Here is a 22,705-nt window from a genome sequence, read left to right on the forward strand (position 1 = left end):
CTAGCCTGCTATATCGTAATGGTGATCTCCGTATTGACCTTCTTCCAAGACCTCCTGAGAGGAAAGCGTTCCCTTAGATACTTGGAATCCCGCGGCTCTCAGAACAGAGGTGCCGAATGTTTCATTGGATGAGGACAACTCCGAATAATCGCTCATCGCGAGGTATGGGAGGAAACACTGACCTGTGATCCGGCTCTCGGCCTCATCGTTCCCGGCACCATCGGCTGCCTAACGGGCAGCGTGGCATAGGGAATCGGGAATTGCTGGCCCGGTAACAAGGGCCGATCTTGAGGCGTGACGCCGATGACTCCATATTTGTCAACATCGACGTAACGCGTCGTTCCCGGTGCTGGTCGCATAATCGTCATTTGCCCATTCGGCAGAACTGTCATGGTCCCTGCCGGGGCTCCCTTCAGGGAAAGCGAGCCCGGCGGCACTGCAAGAAGAAAGCAGAACATCAGGCGTGGCACACAGAAAATTCTAGCGACCGGGGCAATGGAAGAGTAGTCGGAGGCGAGTGGCAATCATTGCTCCACTAGTATATAGCGCCGTGATCTCGGGAGCTTAGGCCATAGGGGCGGAATCGGGAAGGGGCGGATCTGATCGCTCATGCAGCCGCGCGGGAAGAGGGTGAAGAGGTTCATTCGCAGAAAGAAGGAAACTGTCGAAGCGTCACACGGGCTGAGAGGCATACACAAAAATTTCGAGTCAAACGCACCATCGTAGGCAATGTGAGGAAACTCACCAATAACTGAAACACAAGCGATTTGTAGAAATAAGAAAGAAAATAAGAGATGAACTACTGTAGTCAACGCAGAGAAGCAAAAAATTCTAAAGGCCTACGGAGAAATCAGATCTTCGAGGCCTCCTCTTCTCATCCATTGAGGTAAGCCTCCGGAATCAATGAGGAGTCTCGATAGTTGAGGGTAGCGATCACGTGCCGCACGTTTCCCGGATTCCGGGATCTTCTGACTTTTGGTCGATCTCCGATACTCACCGACCATGTTCTTATACTTCTTCCGCTCTCTGCTGACGAGACAACACGCGATTAAACTGACGACGGCGATGATTAACACGGAAGCGATCGTCGGAACCAAGATTGCCAAACGAAGGTACACTGGAGAATCGCCATCACCCCCCGCTCTGGGGAACATGGCGTCTGTCAGTGACCCCTCTGTCAAGACAGTCATGACTTCCGATGGTTCGCTTGTGGCTCCTTCACCTTCAGCCTGAAGCTTCAATTCGTATGAGGTTGCTTCACGGAGGCCGGAGAGGGTGTACTTCTGCTCCGGCATTCGTGGGACGGTCAGTTCTCGCCAAGGTCCGGATTGTTCACGGTATGACAGGATAAAGTCTGTTTCGAGAAAGTCCGGAGATTAGATTTTCGTTGAGAGAGGGACTCGGCGTCCACGGGAGCTTCACGAGTCAGAAAATATTTGACTTCAAAGTAAAAGAACTCCTTACGCTGAGCTTGGGGTCCGGGAAGCTCTTGGTATCTGAATGTGATCGCAGTTCTTCCCGTTCCCTCGAGGCTGATCCTCGGAGCTCGTGGCGGCTCTGCATCTGAGGTCCTGGACAGGATATCTTGCGACTCCGGTCCGGCACCTACCGAATTTTCAGCCGATACTACGATGCTGTACTCCGTTCCTCTCTTCAATCCGCTCAAAAGATGTTCTTCCTCTTGGTGCCCAGAGGCAGCCGCGCTTTGGTAGGTGAAATTGCTGTTCGAATGAACAGGTCGGAACCCGATGTAGTATTTCTTTATGTCGCCGTTCCATTGGTCTTTCGGGGGCGCCTTCCAACGTACACGGATGACTGTTGGTCCTTTCGGCTCAGCCAGAACATCGGTAGGTGGGGCAGAAGGCTCTGGGGACGGAAACAGGCTTGAGCTTTCCGAACGACATCAATGACATGACGGGACATACGGAGGGAGCACCTTCGAACTACTGAAAAAATTTTCCGATGCTTTTACTCACTTTCATCTGAAGTTCTGAAGCGAATGCTGTCCGAATGATGACCGCTACCGACAGCGTTCACAGCTGCAACTCGAACGATGTAGTTCGAGCCAGGTCGGAGATCCGACAGAGTCGTTGAGAGTTGTGACGATGTTTCAACTTCCTTTTCATGCAGTCGATGCGCAGTTCCTGTATTTAACGACAACGAACAATCAAGTGAATGAAAAGACCCAGAATAGCTCTCATTCATGAAGCCCAAGGCTCCCATCGCGTTCGTCATGCCCATCACGCTCGACGCCGACTGCATAATACAAATGTATCGCCTGGGACCACCGTGAGTTGTAGGGCTAGCCGTCATAAATACTTACCGTGATCCTTCCAGTACTGAATGATGTATTTAGAAACCGAGGTGCTCCCATACGGCGCGTTCCATCGTAACGTCGCCGAGTTGGAGAACGTTTCGATTACTTTGACGTCGGTCGGAGCCCCGGGCGCCTCTGGAAGGGGAATATGAAAATTGTTATTCGGAAAGATCGTTCTCATCGCTTAGTCCAGAGCTAAAGCTCGAAAATTTTTCCTAAACCGCCGACTTGGACGCCAGACTGACCGAGGACGCTGAGCTTGACCGTTCGCCGGTCTTCGCCGTAAGCGTTGGCAGCAGTGCAGGTGAAAACGCCGTTATCCGATCTGTCCGTCGACGCCACCTGCAGTTCGGAGTTAATTCCGCCTTCGAACGAGTTTTCGATCATCTCCATCCTGAAATGGAGCGGAATACATGATTCGACGAGCACTGCTGAAAGCGCGGGGATTTCGCTCCATCGGAAATCTTTGGAGAACGCCAATCAGTCTATGATTGCAATCCATCCCACACCGACCTTGGAGTATCCAGATTGATGACTTGTTCCCCTTTCTTCCATGTGATGTTGAGCGGGGCATCGCCTAGAGCCTCGCACTTGAGTACAGCGGTGTCCCCTCTGCGCACCGTGACTTGTTGGTACTTCTTATCGATTTTCGCAGGAACTGGAGTTGGAGAAAGGCTGATTAAGACTTGTAAAAATCCTATCTAGTTCCAGTCATGTTTTTCGAAATCGCGTGTGCGGGAAGGCGGTCGTTATAGCAAGCAAGCTGTCAGTGGCCATGTCTTCTTGTGCGGACTCCGGCTGAAATCAATTTTGTGTCACTTGTTAGAAGTAGAGAGATACTATTCGCCATCCTTCAACTCGAAAAGCAGTTTCCATAGCGTCTCCCTCAAGCCAGTGAGCCAGATGCCATCCAAATTCAAGTTTTACCCCTGATAATGATTTGAACTCGACTCTGTAAACTGCCGAGATCGTTTTTCACAAAACACGCCAGGACTGTTCGATTCAGGCTTGGTGCCGCTTGTATCCGGAGCTTTCCGGACTCCACAACTTCTGCGAAAGGAGGCAGCTGCTCAATCCAACGTCCCTCCGATCCTATCGAGAGATAATCCATTAGAGCCGTGAGGAGCAAGAACTTTCCATGTGAGCGATTCCGATCGATCACAGTGCTACCCATCCAGGTATCGATCCATCCAGGGACTAACCCAAATGAAGCCAAATGATTTCAGGGAAAGGGAAGCCGGTGGCGTCACAAGTGACGTCCGAAATGTCATCCAAGAGTAGATCTCGTACGGAAGGAGGGGGCATTCCGTCGGCCCATCGTGGTGGAACTGGAACGGAGAAAACGTGAATAAGTTCATGAGACAGGACATCAGAGGTATCACGCCCCAGGACCACGGAGGTTTCAAAATGCCACATCAGCTTCGTATTTGGATCCGGAGCGGAACGCTTCATCGAGGTTCGAAAACCGTATCGGTAGTGCTCTGCTTTTTCCCAATATAGCAGCGAGGCTTCAAATATGCCGCGCGAATTCTCCGCGCGGACGAATGACAGCGGTTTGAACTTTCGCGCGCTTTCCTCAGGTAGCCTCGACGCCCGCAACCACGCTTAATTTCATTCTCCCAAAGCTTGTGCGGAATGAAGATGCTCTACTCGTCAAGCGCATTGGTCACTTCCGATGGATCGTGCTCGGAGCCCGCATCGAGCCTTGGTTCATTTCCCCTCGGAGTTCCACATTAGCCGGAATTACGATTCGACCGGCAAAACACGTGTTTTCTCTGCTCCTAGCCACCGGAGATGGCGCCACTCTCGCTGTTTTAAGTATTAGATACGAGGAGCGCGAAGGTGGTCGTGGGGAGACGCCCGCTGGTGGTAGCGTTACCCCCGGGAGGAAGCGCCCTCTGTTCTACCAGAGACTCAGTGACTCACTGAACAACGGGAGGGAGGGAGAGAGATTGTGCCTTGACTGGGTCGCTGGCCGACTCCAAGCCGGCTAGCTGAGAGTCCCGAATACGACACACGAGTCTGCTCCCCTAGTTCTTTCACTAGCGCTCCCTCCGCGTCTCTCGTCGGCAAACTGCTGGCGTAGGGTTGAGAGAGTGAAGCCGACGCACATATGGGAAACGAGAGACAAGCCCTGCATCGTTTTGATGTTGGATGCGTGTATCGCGCCTAGGCTGGCGACATTCACTGGAATATTTTCATCCATCCGGCAGCCATTCAATCAGTATAAATTGCAATAATGATGAGCACACGAGAACTACCGGAGTCTCGAGCTCCGGAAACGGCATTGCACTATTTGTCCACGATTCCGTCTGCCCTGAATCAATCACGGAATATCGGAAGTCTTGATCCGAATCCATAGAAACTGTTCGAAATGCATTTCGAAGAAGGAGGAAGCGCTCGAAACGGACTTCGGTTCTTTTCCTAATGCTCCGCGGGGATGAGATACCCCCGACGGCTAATAATTCAAGGTCGGTCCCCCGCTCATAATGATCGGGACATGACTGCGAGATGTGTTCGGCTCGCGAATGTGGATAGACGTTTGTATCCCGCGAGAAGTGTGAATGATTGTCCCGTGTCGATCAACAAGAGCTGACTCGTGACATTAGCGACCACTTCCTCCGAGTGTTTGTATCTTTTGAAACAGATGGGCCTGTGAAGCAGCCGGCTCCGAGAGGCCTCTTGACAACATGAGCCGGCGCAGCCAATACGCTTGTCACCGAAACAGTTATCCAGATATTGAGTGGCGATCTGTGACGGTGAGCTCAACGTCATTCCATCTGCTCGGGGAAGATTCTTCCTTTCCTTCGAGAATTGTCCGCCCGACCCCAAAGGGGATAATTCTGCTCATTACGAGGGTTCTATTTCATGAGCTTTGCATTACAATCGGTCACCGAGCTTGTCAGAATCGTCATGCTCAGAACGCGTCCGTCCCAGGTTGCTGATGATCTTCGCTTGAGATAGCATTATCCAGGCTTCGCACACAAGAGCAGAGCTGCTGAATAGCCGAGCGGAACGCCTCAAACAAGCCGAGAATCTTTGTCTAGAACCAGGTGCATGTTGTCAGTTCTCCTGCCCGCCACCACAGGTGATGAACTGAGCCATTCAAATTCTGACTTTGACTCGCGCACTCTGAAGTCCTCGGAAAGGATCAAAAACCGAACGCAGTCGGAGGTTGGTCCGACGTCGACGGATGCGGCTTCCGAAATCAGGCGTTTCCCGGACCAGAATAAGTATTATGACCTAGCACGGCATACCATCACGAACAATGGATTCCCGAGATGAGCCACATATCGTGAAAAAAAGAGTATTAGGACTGCCCCTGAACTATTGACTCTGTCGAGTGGCCTCAGTGTCATCTCGTGATACTGGCAGTCTCTCGGCACTGCTTTCGCGGCGTTCAGTACCTCTCGTTGACAGCTCAAGAGAACGAGCAAATCGGTATATTGTTTGCGGCAGCGGTAGTGGTTGACGCGTATGTGTCTGCGCTAGGAGGCTTTCTGTCGAGAGGCTCAAGTCAATGTTCGACGTAATAAATGCAAATTGAGCTGCTTCTGGACTTACGACAAGCATCTTTTTCGGATAGCTGCCGAAGAGGCTCGAGGGACCGTCTCCGCTCCTGGCCAAAACACTCGCCGTAGTGCTCGCCGCTGATCGCATATGTAAAGAAAAGACTGCGACCGCGAACGCCTCGCTCGATTCTGTTTCCATGAACCTCAAGCCCAGTTCTGTGTCACGTGCTTCTGCCGTGACATGAACCGGCCGAATATCCATAGTAACTCGCTGAGGTTTCGATATTCGTCGGTATTCGGTCGGCTGCTGTTTTCGATGGTCACACTTTTCGCTTTCTCATTTTTTATCGATTACTCCCACAGGAAGCGATTCGTCACCCCCTTGTCTGTGTTTATCCTGTTGACTAACACATCGAGGGCTTTGCCACACCGACCGGAAGCCTGAACGGCGGCACCGGGAGGCCCACTCCGATTGAGGACGGGTAGATTTAAAGAAAGGAAACCTTTTGTAGACATCTTTGTCGGAGCTCTGGTTATCGCTAACCGTTCAGAGCTTTTCAATCGATTTACAGGCCCCGAGAATCTCCGCCCTCCGTCCAGGGAAATGGATGGAAGCGACGAGCTGCTCAAAACACTTCTCGATCCCGCTTCGCACCCGGAGAGAGGATGGCGAACCAGAAGCAGGCGGTCAAGAAGAGCGGAAAAGGTTTAATCTAGTGAGACGCTGTTTGGTAGAGGCAGCTCTCTCGGAAGCCCTAATAAATCTGGGGCCGCCCCTATGCGCTAAAGGGTGATTCTTTCATTCCGAGACTACTGCTCGTAAGACTGTGTCACTTCCGCTTGGAACGCCTGGACCGAGATCAAAGATTTGCCATTCGGAAGAATACGATTTACGAAAGCGAGCTTTTCCACCCAAAAATGGGGTCACTGAGACGATCTCGGTGTCCTACGAGATGGGTTCCTATAGAGCTGAGCTCAGAAGGCCCGGAATGGGCGTATACAGAATTTCGAGCTATTGAAGCTCTCCCGGGAAGATCTTCTCGGAAAAGGGAGCACGAAAACGATGATGTATGCAGACGCGTGTTACTTAAATAAAATGTAACATTTCGATGTCCGGAAACATGGGGCAGGGAGGGACATGGCTACTTTGCATTCGCGGAACGACAAACCATCGATTCTGTGTTCAGGCAGAACGACATGGCGGGCATTCACCTCTGGGATCCGTAGAGATATCGAGCTGATCTCGCCACGAGGTACAGTATCGGTCATGAAATGGCTGATTGTATGGATTTCGAAACGCCTGATTCGACTATGTATGGATGAGCATCCGCCAAGATTCAGTGTTGAAAAGCCCTCGAGAAATTTTGAAACTACAATGTTTCGCTCAGCCGACGCGACGCGGAAAATCGTCTAATTCGCTGTCCTGATCCCGGAAACGCCCCGAATATCCGAAGCTCAGACGGAACATAAGATATATTCGCGAGAATTCGCTCGATGAACACCGCCCGAAAACGGGGATATTTCACCGAGCGCACATATCTTTCGATCATTTGTTAGACGGGGATGCGCGCAGCAAAACCTGAAGGAAGATGTCATTGCGGGTGGATCTCCCGCTGGGACAGTGCTCCGAAATTATGACGTTTGACGTTTTTCTGTCAGCGCCCGAGGATTCAGGGCAGATGCTTCTCTTCTAAACTCAATTCAATTGTTGCTGTTCACCGCTGACTTGGATTTTTCAGCGTCGCGTCACCGCTCGAGCAAGTTGACAAGGAAACGAAACGAGTAACTCCGCAAGTTTCGTTTCTCTTACGACGCGGAGCGTTCTGTCGATTCGGATTACCATCTATTTCTTGTGGAACTTATTTTGGAGACGAAGACTCCAGAGCGACAGTGAACCGCCGCAATATTTCATTGAGAGCCTGCTCGCCTGATTGATGCTTGCGAAAACGTCGGCGTGCCCACATCAAGTGCTAATCGGAGTGTTCACACTTTGTGGCGTACGGGTCTTGATAGATGCATCATCCAAGATCGGACAACATCCATTCACCAGCATCGTCTAGAGAAGTTTCAAAAGAAACGAAGCCGCTCAGGAGTCTCTCACGGACAGTATAACAGAAACTGTCCATTGTCCGAAGCATCCGTACATTGGCTTCATCTGGTATTGTTGTCCACCCACAGCGCTAAGACGTATTCCACCGTTTTCACCGCATCCATCTTGACGGCTTTTGCCGCTAACATTGGTGTCCAAATGTCATATCCGCCCCAGCAGATCGCCTTACTTCATCAAGCCGCGTCCGTGCTCCTATCTCGGTTTGTTTCCGAGTCATGAAAGTCAATCGTGCTGTCGGAGCATGCACCGAAGTAGACTTGAAAAATGTTTTCCGGATTTTTCTCCTCAAAATAAACACTGTGTGCCCGTCATTCGCCTATCTGCCTTCGGGGAAATGAGTCGTAACCACAATCCACAAGCAAGTCGGTCATCACCGGAGCTCGAATGACTCAGCCGGTTCGAATTGTGGTGGTCTTACTTTCCCATAGCTCTAATCTCCTCCACTCTCGATCGAATGGGCTGTGATAGAACAGATCGTCTTGAGAATAATGATTGGCCCCATCCGCGTAACGGTGTGCGAGAGGCGCGGCAGCTGGGCCTGTTACGACGGCTGAACTTAATGCTGCTTCCGTTCATTCTGCCCCACGACAAATTATTTACGGTACGGACTCAGATCTACGAGCGGACGAGAGGCAACTGTGCCAACAGGACGGGAGATGGAGGCAGATTTTCTGTCGGAGCGAACGCAATCGAACTTGTCACTCCATCTACATTTGTGTGTTTTACGTCCCAAGCGAGGATTCGCTGTGCTTTTAGAATAGTGGCAAATGGCCCGGTATCGATTGAAGGGATGACATCATTCCCACGCTGGACATCGGCCTTGGCAATTAAATGGACAATGGCTTCGTTCAGATCACATGCCTATGCGAGAGACGTATTCGAAAAAGTCTTTCGGGAGGCCCTTCATCGCTTCCTGCGGTCAGTCTCGGATCGCGGTCCGTCAGGATGAACGGCTCCATAACTACGTGATTCCCTCCATCTATGTATAATAAATACAACTCTATTACCCAGGAAGGCGTCGATTTGTGGTCTTCCTCACACGATCGATTGGTGCGTAGCGGTCATGGGTACGTCACGCGATAGACCCGTAACATTGGATCGGATTAACCTTCCGAGAGAGTCCTCCTAATCCGGCGTCAACAGCAGCCATCGCGGAAAAAGCGGCATGAGAGGAAGATAGTCAGGGAGAATCGATAAAAATCGAGAAAAAAAGCTCGCCACGAACAATCCTCCCATGAGTACCGCAATTTACCTTGCAAATCCACTAGGCCTAATGAACGAGCTGACGCAGTGGGGGCCCTGGGAGAGGGGGGGGGGAATTAGGCATCGAACGGCATTCGTTTCATTTCCCGAGTCGTCACAATTGTCTGCTCGGAATATTCGAGAATTGTAGGGCCTACTCTCAGTCAGACAGGCAGTTTGCCGACCGGCGTTATCCAACCTCGTTCAAACGGAGGCGAATTGTGTGAAAATGATAGAAGTATGTTTACGTCGATCTCAGTGTAAACTTTCTTTTCCGCTCGAAAGTCATCGTTAGCATCGAATGATAACAAGAGCCGAGAAGGGCAGCAATGGTCCCAAAAGACGCCCACGGACATCCTGCGGCTCTCAGAATGAATATAACATCGCGACGGTGGGATCAAGATTTGGGGAGATATCAAAATGATTCTAATCTCATCCACATTCGATCCGGGCGAACTATAATGCGGATTCTGCCCAGAGCCTGCTCTGATTGGGCGTGACTCACTTTGAACCTCGAGCGAAGCTTGCTTCCTATCCCGAGCTCCTCTCTCATCTTCCACCTCGCACTCGTAATTCCCTGCATCGATTTCTTCGAGATGAGATATCTGGAGAACACTCAGATCTCTGAGTTCTCGAACTTGGAGCCGGCTCGAATCTTCACGCAGGGGTCTTCCTCGATGAAACCAACGGAATTTCACCGGCGAGTAGCCAGGAATCAAGGCGCAAACGACCGTCAAGTTCGAGCCGACAGCGGTTGGATGTATGGTGAGAGGTTGCAATCGAGGTCCTGTAAATGAAATGACCTCAGTTATTCTATGGGAAATCTACTGGGGTAATATCCGGGACCGATCGTTAGTGACCATCGCTGTACATTGACAACGACATGAGACATTGATTGTAGCATATGGAAGATACTTGACTCCGCGCTTTTCTTTCCGAGAATCGCTGCTGAGGAATTCGGATTGGGAACAGACGCGGATTATCGAAAATCGAAACACTTCTCATGAAATGAGTCTCAGAACTCAGAACCAAAGTCTCCCTATGGTTTTTGAAATGCCTCAGAAGACTTCCTCTCGAGACGTCCGCGGGAGATTCCGTGCGGGCGAATGCTTGACATCGCGTGACCCACTCATCATACAGGAATCTGACCGCTACTTCCGATGACAGTGAAGAACACGAAGGCAGCCCCGCCCTTTTTACCAATGGATCATAACGAAGACTGTCCTCGAGAACACATCCGGAGCCTTCGACTCGCATCTCCAGTACATTGCTATCCAGAGCCTCTCGGTCTACACCGAATTCGCAGGGAGACGCTCGCGTCGTCGGGAATCCATCGAGCAAGTTTGAGAAATGCTCGGACGGAATCAGTATGGAAGCGGGCTATCTATTACGCTCGAATAGAAACATGTTGACTCTTCCAAGTCTCTAGTCTGCCAGGCAGATAGTTCGGGAAGGTTTTCGGTTTCATTTGATAAAACTCGTGTGGCCCATTCCGCAGCTGACTCAGTGGGATAGTCGACGCTGCGTTCGGTCGACTCCACGGCCCGGTATCTCTCTGATCGCTCGCTAGGCAACAGCGCACGAGACGCTTCTTTTTTTCTGGTGGCTGGAATGAATCATCACCAACGAATCAACATTGCGAGTAGATGTTGTTCCAGTTCGTTTTGACAGTAGGATGATGAGTGTGTTCCGAGCAGAGATCCTTCGCGGAGATTCTCTATTGCAGTCTGCGTCTTATTGGAAGACTACAGTTCGAGCTTGTCCCTTCATAATGAATTTTAAGCGTATTTTCTTCCTTCCTTTCCCTCGAGAACTGCTCTGCGGAAGCTCGTTCCCATCGATTTTATGCTTCTGACTGAGTCAACCAGAAGGCATGCTAGTCTGATGCGCACTCCGTGGCGCTGGTTGTCCGTTTTCCATTCAGCATTTTGAGCGACTGAGGATTTGACTTTAAGAACTGAGGAGTGAATTTGCGCGATAACGAATGCTCGACCCTGAGCCAATGTTCTCCTGCTCCGAAAAATCTCTCGTTAATTTCTTCCTCGATTTCTAGAAGTCTGTATAATGCATCATTGCAAAAAATGACTCCTGGAGAACCTTATCCCCGATCGGGAAAATGTTCCTTAGAGTTCCGCGGCTACGTCGACGAATCGTGGTATAGTTCCGGAAAACCTTCCATCCGGTAGCTACCGGCTAGGAGTGGCAGCCGGGATCGCAAAACCGGTCGCCTCTCGAGAGGCTCGAACGAGGCCACGCCGCGCCGCCTGCTCTCACAGCGCAGCTCCCCTCATGGAGCGAAAGAGTAGCCTCATTCCGAAAGATGGGAACGCCGAGACTAACGTAGGAAAGTCCTCGGTCTGCTCCCGCGGCTATCTCGGTCGAGGAGCGATTGCGTTGCGAAAATTATATCGTAGGTGCTAGTAAATGTCCGCGTACATTGGGGAAATCGTGGGCGGCGATTTTAAGAGGGAGAACTGAATCACCGGTACGGCTTTCGCACTTCCAAGAGAGCGGGGTGTAGTATCGAAACGATGAATCTGGTCTAAAGACCTCAGAATTTCTCGGTCGGAGAGATTCCGGTCACGCGACAGACTAAAAATCGGATCCCGGCGATCTCCGTAGCCTGCGTGTCGCCTGCGGAAGCTACAGGCAAAGCATGCACAGAGCTTATGAGAGCTTCGCCCAGCCCCTATGGAAAATCGAACAATAGCAGAACCCCCTTCTAAGGGACTTGACGGGACCGGCCGGGGCGACCTATTATATCACAAGGTCAGATCCAGATCGGAGTGAAACGTGGAAATTGTCGGGAATAAAGCTGCGGCCTTCGTTGAGACGCGCTCAAGGTTGAGAAAACTCGCGCATAGTCCTGAAGGCTGTCGCTTCCGAATCGTCTACTGGCAAGAATAGGTCCGTTATAACCGATTTCATCCACATGAGAGGAAATGGGCGCGGGGAGTTTCAGGATACGAACCAGGAGAGTTCGACACTACAAATCGTGTACCTATCCGTAAAGGTGTAGACAACAGGGGTCAACACTCGACACTCAGCTCCGACATGAGACCGTCTGTTCGCTTCTCTTCGCAATGAAATCATTCGGAAACGATTGATCCGACGATATGCTCCGGTCTGATCTCGCGGTAGGTTATCGGTCCCTGTATGCCATGTTGCGAGAGGTTCTAGCGAATCACGGATCACACACCCGGCTAGGAGAAGGCGAAAGAGAGAAAAATGAAGTCCCGCTCAATCGACTCATCGGTGAGAAAGATGGGATATCGAGGAAATCGAAGCCGACTTGCCACTCTGTCGCTTTGGTCACGCACGGAAAGCCAACGATTTCTGACTCACGAATCACTTTCGGATCCCTGTCCTGGGTGTGTTTTCGTTTGTCACGGTCAACTTGCACGAGAGCTGTCAAGTGCCGATAACACGATGTCCGATCGCCGAGCCGGCGCCTCAGGAAACTTTGAAAGACAGTGAGGTCTGAGCTGCTGCTCGAAGCCTCCGGTTTCGGGCGTCTGCAGGGCTGGGCACCTTTGCACAGGCGATTCAAATTTCGCTTCTTGTCTCCAAGTGGTCGGCAATACGACGGCTCATCGAACGTGTGCTCGCATTACAGCTTCCACGGTTGTAATAAACTACTAATAACATCCCAGTGTCTGACGGGAATAGAGACGTCACGCCTACACGAGAAATTCGGTCGAATTCCCATCAGCCGTCGTATCGGTGGGCTATCGATTGAATCCTGCCACCGTTTGGAGAAGCCACCCGTATCGATTGAGGTCGAGGTTATGACGCCTGTGGGCAGCATTTCCTAATGAGACTGACGCGAAGATGACATGATTCGAAATGCACTAGTAGAATCGGAGAGAGTTGCTCCCTTCCGAGAGGCCTGGAGGGAATTCTCTCATTGCTTTTTTTATAACTTTCCTCGAAAACAACTTCTCCTCCGGTCGTATACGCGACCCGCGAATCATACGCGATTGAGAAGACCCCGTTGGACGCGACCTCTACTCGACAGGGATTTCGTGGATTGCAACGAATTCATTTTCGACGTCATCGTCGTCGTATCGCGTTTCCCACACTTCTCGAACATATCACGTACCGCTTTCCATGAATTGCTGATCAATCACGGATTCTCGGCAAAGCTAGGAGCTGGTATATGGAGTAAAAAACATTCCGTGAGAAACGATCAATCTTCTCTGGTTACACGTCAAACAAGCAGTTCACACCATTAAGGATCGAACCAGAGTTTCCGCAGAACCGATTCTAATCCCAGAAACCGAGCTTAAGTGGGTGGCTTTATGAATTGCATTTAATGACCGTGCTCCGAGCGTAAGATCCTTGTCTGCTTCGCTCGTACTCCGGTCCAGGTGAAAGTGTTAGATGTCAAATTAAGACGACGGAAATGCCTCGAGCAAGGATTTCGAGCGGGGCGCAAATTGGCAGCGATTTTCTAACGAGGCGACAAGCAAAATATCTAACCAAAAAAAAATCGGGGAACTACGGCGTCAATGAATGAGTGGGTGATTGGGGCCGAGCTAGCGGGACATTCGTACAGCGCGTGGTGTGCGATGGATTCCCCTGTCAGCTCGATTTCTGCTAATGATGGACAGTTGATACAGACACACGCTGTCGACATTTAGATTTCTAATCATTCTGCCTTCTGACATCGATTCCGTGTGTTGGAACGCTATAAATCAGAAGTGCTCCGAAATTGGTAGAATCGTCATCGTCGTCGTCTTCTCCTCCCCGTCTTCATCCAGAAGCTCATTACACGAAATGGATGCCAATTGAGAGATTATTGCCAAAATGACAAGTAATAATATAGGCGACCGGCAGTGAAATGCCCGCATATGAGGGGTAGTTCTTCCTCCGATTCCCTTTTCAGGATCCACAGCTGCCCTCAGTTAGCGGGTATCGAGTGGATTCCAAGCCCACGTCTCGATTAGCCAACAGAGAACCAACGAATGAGCGAGCCAATAAAACTGACGAGTCAGAGAGACAAATCAAGCCTTCGCTAGATTCGATGAGAAGCACCCGTCGTGTATATCTCTCCGCGCCCGAAGTTCCTATTCCCCCTATTGATATGACATGGTCCGTCTGAATGTTCTCTCGGAGACTGTCCGGTTTCGGGCTCGCCAAATAGGTTGTTCCGTCTGCTGCAGCTAGATCCCTTATCGAACAAGTCGGCGAGTAACCCGAAGACGACAACGAATAAGAATTTTGAAATCATTCGAAAGATAGATAGCCTTGTTCGGAACGTCGACTATGCATCTACTGTTCGTCCTTCCGTCACCGAGTCTTACGTTTTACAATTGATCTGATTTATCGCTCGAATCTGAGCCCACTCGCGGCAACGTCCGCAGATAGAATTACATCGCTTCTTTTTCGGCCGCATCTCGGAGCGACGTCGCGAACCGCTCGCGAAAGCCGCGAGACGGCGTCCATCACGACCTTTTCTCCACATTCTTCCACCTTTCCAGACCAAAGCAAAGTCCATGCGATCAGTCCCCCCTACCTTCCTGCTCCCGTTCCCCAACGCAATAGGAGCGGAGGCAAGGAACTGAAGTTCGCTCGGTCACGGCTCGAAGTATGTGCTCCGACACCAAGCCGAAAAAACAGGAGACCTTGGGGTGACCGCAGGAGATGCCCTCCTCGTGTCCCGCGGGTACTTCGCAGATTCCAGATGGTCTTTTCCCGCGCGAAATCATGGGATTGCATTGAGCTGTCTCATCGGTTGTGGATAACGATACGCATATGGGGAAATAATGAATTTCAGTACCAGATTGTACTATCCTAAGCTGGGGAAGGACGTCCGTGTCGTATGAGAGCCCAGTGACGACTGAGCTGTGTTTATTCACAGAGCAGGGATCCTATTGTTCATATTCGCGATTTCTATTAGAACCGATAATACACAGATGAAATCGCACAAACCTGGAGGCGACGAAACGCTATGCTGTTTGAGCTGGGCTCCGAAATCCTCGAGGGTTTGAGCGTTCGAAATTCTGCACGAAACACCGATAGCGCACATAATCCAGAGAGTGAGGCACTTCATTGCTTAGCACTTTGGTCGAGAATAGCCGCACTGAACTCACATACTCTTCGAGTTGAGGCACATATTCTATTGTCCCGACGAAAGTCCCACTCGCACGTGCTCGGACGTGTTCGCGTTCACACCAAGCACTGTCGCGGCTGATGTTCCGCGGATCGATCCAGCACTGAACGATCGTTTCCCTCAGACGGTTTCCGGACGGTGCGATCAGAGCCTTCTGACTCCGCACGCGGTCACAACTCCAACCAGTCCATTCTTCACTGACCGTCGGGAATTCGCGCGGCCCTCAGCCCTCAGGAATCCGTGGGCGGTGGCGAGGGGATTTCTTTCGTAGCACATGGCAGCCGGCAACACTTTTCCACGAAGGCATTCGCACTTCAGGCACAAGTTTCGGAGATTATCACGAACACAATACACAATCCACTGAATCATCATCGTACCTGAATTTTCGGTTTCAGATTGTATTCGCGGGTCCAGACGGAATCAGCCTCATCAAAGACGGTGTCTCGCGCGAATGGCCTCCCATTGCCGATGACTTTTGTACAGTCCGGATTCCGAAGACACCATAGATATAGACACCTTATATAATCTCAGCATGTCTTCAGTATCCATTCAAAACTCGCGCCGAGCTTACCCGTAGACGTATGAATCGAAGGATGATCAATGATCGAGCGTGATGCATGGGCCACTGACAGCTTGCTTGCAGACTTTTCCTAAGGTGATTTGTTTGTGTTCGAGATAGAAGAAGAGGCTCAACTCACCTCTCACGACGATCTTCAACTCTTTCGAGATTTGTCCAAGGGTGTTCTTGGCGGTGCACTTGTAAGTTCCCACGTCTTCGCGAGTAACGTTCTTAAATCTCAAGGTCCCATCTTGTTCGGAGCGGAGATCGGTGTTATCTGGTCGAAGGGTGATACATAAGCAAAGATATCCTGATCCATGGATTGACCTCAACGAGAACTCCGCGATAGCTCATCCCCACAGCACATGGGGCCCTTCCCCAATTGAATTGATCGACATTCCATGAATTCATGAGGATTCCCCTATCTGACTGCGAGTCAGAGTAAACGGGGGGCTATGAATTTGGAGTGGCCGAGAACTTGAGTTACAAAATCCGGATCTCGTGGAATCGAGTCCGTGCTTCTGAGCGAGAAAGTTTTCCGAGTCGAGGTTTCGAGCTCACAGACAGGTGGGCTGGTAATGCGTCCGGGCCATGAACGACTTAGAGGAAGTCTTGTCGTTCCGTAGGGAAGTCATGTTGCTCCGTGGGAGCAACAATTTCCGTGAGAGATTCTCGATCGTCTCGTGTGTCATCCTGTCACTCACCTCCTAAGTCGACCCTTTGCCATGTGATGGTGGCTGGCGGATAGCTTATCACGTCACATTTCACGTCAAGTGGGTGGTTCAATGCCGCGACGACCTCTTTCTGGGGATCTGAAGCCCATAACGGAGGACCTAGATTGGACGACAAAGATTAGAATCACAACATCCTGGAACACTCGACTGAATCTCGGGGGAGGGGCAAGCCAGCTTTTAAAGATTCGAGGACTCCGTCCACACCGGACTGGTTAGCGAGGAGCGATAGGCAGAATGACTGCTCGATTCGATAGAATTCTGTGAAAATCTCAACATGGAGAGCTCAGTCCGGTGGGAGTTCCTAGATGCCAATCACGAGGAGCATCTGGGAGCTTTTCGAGGAAAAAAATAGAATCGGAGAAAACAGAGTCCTGTGGGTTTGATCGGCTGTCGACAGAAAAAAAGCCGATAAAATTGAAGCGAATTTCGGAGGATATTTTCCATGTGACCATCTTTGCGAGTCTCCCCTCGCCGATCTTGGAATATGAGTGATTGACTTGGGTATAGCGATGAACAGTTCCCCCGGAACTTCATTGGGGTTTCGTCGAGAACTCAGAATACAAAGCGGGGCTTCCGGCTATATCTTGGAAAATATTCTCCGAAATCAGAGCGGGGGGAGTTATGAAAATACCTGTACCCGGCGACTGTTGAACCTGGAACAATATCTAAGGGTGAAAATCGAACCTTTCGAATTCGTTGTCACCCTGAGCCGCATTCGAGCGCTATCTATTGGTTAGCGTGAGTGATGAGTGTGTGTGCTTCTACATAACCTGAGACCAAACAAGGCTACTCATTCCGTTAGCGATGTTTTCCGTCTCTGTCGAACGGGCTCTACCTATAAAATGGAAAGTCAAACTACTACCAAGCGCTCAGAACTTCATGAGTTGTGGAAGTGACCCTCCCTCGAGAAGGCTCCGGCTGCGATAAACGCCCACTCAACGGGACACCAAACATTTAATTGTCGCAGGCAACCCACTGAGAGAAGAGAGAAAAACGGCTTCATTGAAAATCGACTCGATGTTCTCAATCCGATATTACCGAACGTTTATTGAGTCAGTCACTCCGCAATTTTGAAATTTTTGCGGTGGGCGAAGATCGAAGCCAACTGGGTGGCAAATTTTCCGCCACCCAGATCCATCGGGGACATAATGACTTTAAATTGCCAGCAACCGACGATCGCTTTAATGAGAGGGTCTCGCTATGAGAAAATCCTGGATTGTCGTATCATCGAAAATTGTGACAAAACGACCGACTGGCGGGCTGGCCATCAGCAAACTGGGACATCGCCACAACTCCATCCATTCTGAACGCCAACTATCGATAGAGTACTACGCTTACGCTAATCAATGACGAAGGCGGCCGAACGACGATGCTTTTAATCAAGATATTTACACAGACATATGGCACAGTCAAATTGATTTTCGATGGACCAGTGGAGAATAAGATCATAGCAATCGAGTACCATGTGAATGAAGAGAACCGAATTTTCTGGAGAGGTTCTATCCGAAACAGGAAGAGTCGGTCAATATCGAAGTGGACGAATTGAGATACGGTTCATAACTTTCGGGACAATCTGATTCTCCAGAGCTCCTCACAATTTACCAGGGCTACCATCGTTCTACCTAGTTCGCCTGGAACTTGAACGAATGAATTAGATCGAGTTCTCGCTTCATGACGAAAATCACCGCTTGGCGATCATGGAATTTTCGGAGGAAAAACGAATGACAAACTCACCGTCAAGGTTGGGAAAAGCTCGTCGAGAGCTTCCAGCACCGTTTCCGTCCAGCAAAATTGATGGGAAAAAACGTGTTCAGCTATTTTTTTATCAAAATTATGATTTCCTTCCGTTCGATCATACCAAATTTCGAATCACGACACACATCGTCTATTCGCGGGGGAGGTTCGTAGCCTCTCCCCGCAATGACTTTCTACGGAGTTAGGTTTAGATTATCACAGCGATCTGATTGTCTGAATTCGTTACCATCGACTTTGAGATTGCCCGAGACTCGGTCTTCGGATGAAGGATTCTTCGCAATGCACATATAATCCCCGGCATCATTCAAGTCTACATTCCGAATCAGGAGCATCGAAGCCTCTGGTTCCACGTTGACCCGGAATTTCGCGTCGTTCTTGATCAGCTGGCCTTGCTTGGTCCAGAGGAACTCGGCAACGTTTCCAGCGATCACAGTGCATACAAAGTTCACTGTGCGGCCCGTCTTGGCTCTTTTGGATTGAAGTTTCTCGAGTTGTATCGGTTCTATAAGATGGTTCATTATTCCCCTATGAGCGTCATCAACGATATTGGAAAGTAGACGGGCAGGGAACTGGAGTCGGTGAGGTGACTGATTCAAGTTCGCATCCGAACAATGCATTGCGAGAGCCTCCGAATTCTCAGTTTGCCCTGCCCGACGCCACGGAAAAGCGTCTCTCACCGTTAGCTGCCGCGGTATCTGTCAAAACCAGTGCCACTGACAAGAGTCTCAATATCATGGTGCACTTCGATACGGAGACAAACTTTTTTTTGTTCACTGTCTCATAGATGAGATGCTGTCAGACCCAGCAAGTGCTCGTCGGTTCGTCGGTAAAGCTCTGAGGTAATCTCTGTACCATGCTGGCTCGCCCTTTCGTCCAGGATATGGCGCCAAAATTTCGAATATCGAGCGAGCTTTGGCAACGGAGTGTCGCGTTTTCCCGCTGTTTCGTAAGCTTGGAACGTAACTCGAATCTCCCTGATCGTCCCAAGGGGACGACATTCCATTCCATTGCGTTGCATGTGCACGCTCAGGAAGTTCTCGAAAAGACCGTTTACACGGCTTCCCATCACATCGGATACGATACGACTCGAGCGAGGCTTTGAGTCGAAGTCGCTAGCGGCATGTGTAGCACTAATCAAGCAGATTCAGATACGAAGCGGAACTTCTGAGGTACTTCTGATCGTTGTAAGAGTATCCTTGCACGTACGCCCGCATACCTTGAACCGTCAGAACGGCACTGACTCTGTCTTCCGATTTAGAGTTTTTCGCTATACAGACGTAAGTTCCGGCGTCGCCCTGACTGACGTTCTTCACAGTCAGGAACGAGTTCTCGGGATTGACATTGATCCTGAATTTTTGGTCTTGGCGAATCACCTGTCCACCACGCGTCCAAAGGAATTCTGTGGCCTCTCCGCCGATCACCGAGCACTCGAAGCTAATCGTCCGGCCCGAAAAAGCAGTTTTCGGATGGAGCTTCTCAAGCTTGACTGTCTCTAGAATTCGTGTTGATTGTAGCTCAAGCACAGCTTGCTCGACTGATAATTCGGAAATCATATCACGCTCACGGCGCACATTACAGACGGACTCACCCGCAGTACAGCCACTTCTAGTGAAGAAAACAATCTGAGCGATGAAATGAATCGCTAATCGAGTCATTTCCGGATCGACCACGCATAACTCTTGTTCACGGATGCTCTCGACAGACTAAGACTGCCGAATACCGCGACTGAGCCTGAGTCTAAGAGTTTGACCGTGTCGAGCGAGTAGCCTCGCACCATGACAATTCGTAAAGTTTTCGAGGCTATGGCGCTAAAATTCGCCTGCAATGTCGCAATACGAAGGACCTCCGAAGAGTTTCGCGCATCCGCGATTCGAACCAAACCCGAGTTTTCCCAGTGGCCCTCAGACACTGCGATGTCGCAGATCAGGCTTGCATTGCGGGAGTCTCCTGAACGTTCTCGCGAACGAATCTCCTCCGAGACAAACTTCGAATTGGGACCGATCCTCGAACTCATGATGGTTCCGCCGCGTCACCATTAGGGTTATGAAAGGCAGAGAGAATGGTCAGCGGTAAATCTTTCTGACTTGCTGGAAGTCGCAAATTGGACTATCAATGGATTACCTTCAACCTTAAGCGATGCCGAAACGCGGTCCTCAGAATGAGGGTTTTTAGCGATGCATACGTAGTCCCCAGAATCGTGATGATCCACATTTCGAACTATAAGTATTGAAGTCTCTCTGTCGATATTGATGCGATACTTGTCATCGTTCCTGATTAGTTGTCCCTGTCGCGTCCAAAGGAACTCAGTCGCTTCGCCGGCGAGCACCGTGCACACGAAGCTGACCGTACGTCCAGCTTTCGCGGATTTCTCATGGAGTTTCTCTAATTGTATAGGTTCTAGGATTCGAATGGAAAGTTGTTGAGTGTCTCTCCCGCCTGACCATGGAAGAGCGTGTCCCATGGGCCATGGGGAAGCTCAATGATTGAAATATGGCCTCTCTCTCATATTTTTCAGCTCACCTTCGGCGATCAGGCTTCCGATATAACAAAAGCATATCGAGAAAATGGGGAAAAGTCTCATTTTCCCTCCTCGTACCGATTCTCCACCAGTCGAGACGTCACCGCCTCATAGCTAAGTCTCGCTCCCGAATGCTCTGTTCTGGTTGCCCTACTATATGTAGCGGCTTCCGATAATCTCCCCTCTGTGTCGTGTCGCACTTGCAACAAGAATACGGCGCCAAAAATTCGAAAAGCTCGGTATGCCCCACGGCTCCTGGAGAGGAGCCCCTATCCATCCCATTCGCATATTTTTCCAAAATCGCGAATAGAGCGAGAAAATTTATATAGCGTTGCGTACACGATGAGTTCCGGGTTTTCTCCCGATCCGGAATTCGGAGAAGAAATCAACGACCTCAAATACGTCGCGTCTGGCGGAACAACTATGGATAGCTTCTAGCGGAGCTCATCGCCCGAGACACCTTCCACACATCGGACTCGAATGATTACTTCTCCCTTTTACATATTACATTCAATCAATCGTTATTCTCCTTCCGTTCTTAAATATGGTGGACGCGGACCTCGATCCGCGGCACGAAAAAAATTCTCACGCACCCTGCACTTCCAGACTTGCGGTTACACCCGCTTCGGAATACGCATTCTTCGCCGTGCAGGTATAATTTCCGCTATCATTGAGCTGAACATTCGAAATTTTCAGCATCGATGTTTCGTCATCAGATACGATCTTGAATCTTTCTGCGTCCGATCGGATCAATTGTCCACCTCTCGTCCAAGAGAACTCAACTCGATGACCTCTCGAGAGCTCACAAACGAATGTAGCCATCCGTCCCGCCCTCACATTCTTGGGTAGGATTTCGGACAAAGCAATTGTACCTGGATCATGAAGGAGGACCTTCAAACGATCTGCTATCGGCGTTTTCTGGCTACCTCGCAAGATGGTTTGTGTCTGACGTACCTGTTTCAGCCCTCGAATGGGTGACGAGCTCAGAAACCGCAAGAAACCAGAAAAGCATTTCAAGGGGGGAACCGGTCTCCCGCAGTGCGACGGCTCTCCGTTTCGCAAAGCCTCTGACTTCCAAAAGGAGGAAGAAATAAGAGCTCCTTGTTTAGCCTCGAGTCCATCGCGTTCCGCCCTGTCATCATCGATAAGGCGCCCGAATTCGAACGAGAAATTCACTCCGAGGCGATCGCAGGCCTCAAGCTCCTCTCGACAGAATAGGAACCGATTACGTAACCGCCGAGAGTTGCCTTGTGAGCATTCGACCTCTATTGCGATCGTCTCGGTCCCATGCTTTATGTTATCTATGCGAGAAAGAAGGAATGCTTGCCCCGCGAAAATCTCCGGAAACTCAGTTACAGAGCGCATGACTGATCGTGACAAATACCTTCGACGTTCAGGAACGCCGTCGTCCGTGCCTCGGACAGACGGGATTTCGCAACGCACGAATAATTTCCCTTATCGCTCAGCTGAATATTGGAGATTTTCAGGATGGATGCTTCATCATCGGACATGATTTTCATTCTATCATTATTTGTCCGCAGGAGTTGACCTCCTTTTGTCCAAGAGAATTCGATGGTATCTCCGCTCAGTTTCTCACAAGTGAAAGTCGCCACTCTCCCCACTCTGACGTTCTTCGAGAGCATATCAGATAAACGAATCGTTCCTTCGGGAGAATAGTATAAGCATCAACAACGGACCTCGATGATATAATGAGCATCTTAAGGGGATGGACATCGAGATATATTTCTAACGCCGATGAGCAGCGCTTCGCAGCGCGGTCCCTGGTACCGCCGCTATTCACGATTCCGACATCCCCTCCGCCAGTGACAAATATCTTCGATAA

At 50.3% G+C, this 22,705-nt stretch overlaps 1 protein-coding gene across 1 annotated transcript; it reads right to left on the bottom strand.

The window, feature by feature from the left end:
* LOC100909322 (Down syndrome cell adhesion molecule-like protein Dscam2) lies at positions 1–21,874 on the bottom strand. Its single transcript, XM_029112672.1, has 15 exons — positions 21,817–21,874; positions 21,456–21,734; positions 20,466–20,741; positions 19,561–19,836; positions 16,560–16,688; positions 15,995–16,132; positions 2,831–2,975; positions 2,563–2,711; positions 2,324–2,452; positions 1,977–2,144; positions 1,465–1,866; positions 998–1,354; positions 719–751; positions 177–436; positions 1–51 (listed from the first exon to the last, which is right to left on the bottom strand). The coding sequence occupies exons 1-15, from the start codon at positions 21,872–21,874 to the stop codon at positions 1–3; spliced, it is 2,850 nt and encodes a 949-aa protein (XP_028968505.1).
* Positions 21,875–22,705: the final 831 nt, after the last annotated feature.

Source organism: Galendromus occidentalis, unplaced genomic scaffold, assembly GCF_000255335.2.
Source record: "Galendromus occidentalis unplaced genomic scaffold, Mocc_1.1 scf7180000077524, whole genome shotgun sequence".
NCBI lineage: Eukaryota > Metazoa > Arthropoda > Arachnida > Mesostigmata > Phytoseiidae > Galendromus > Galendromus occidentalis.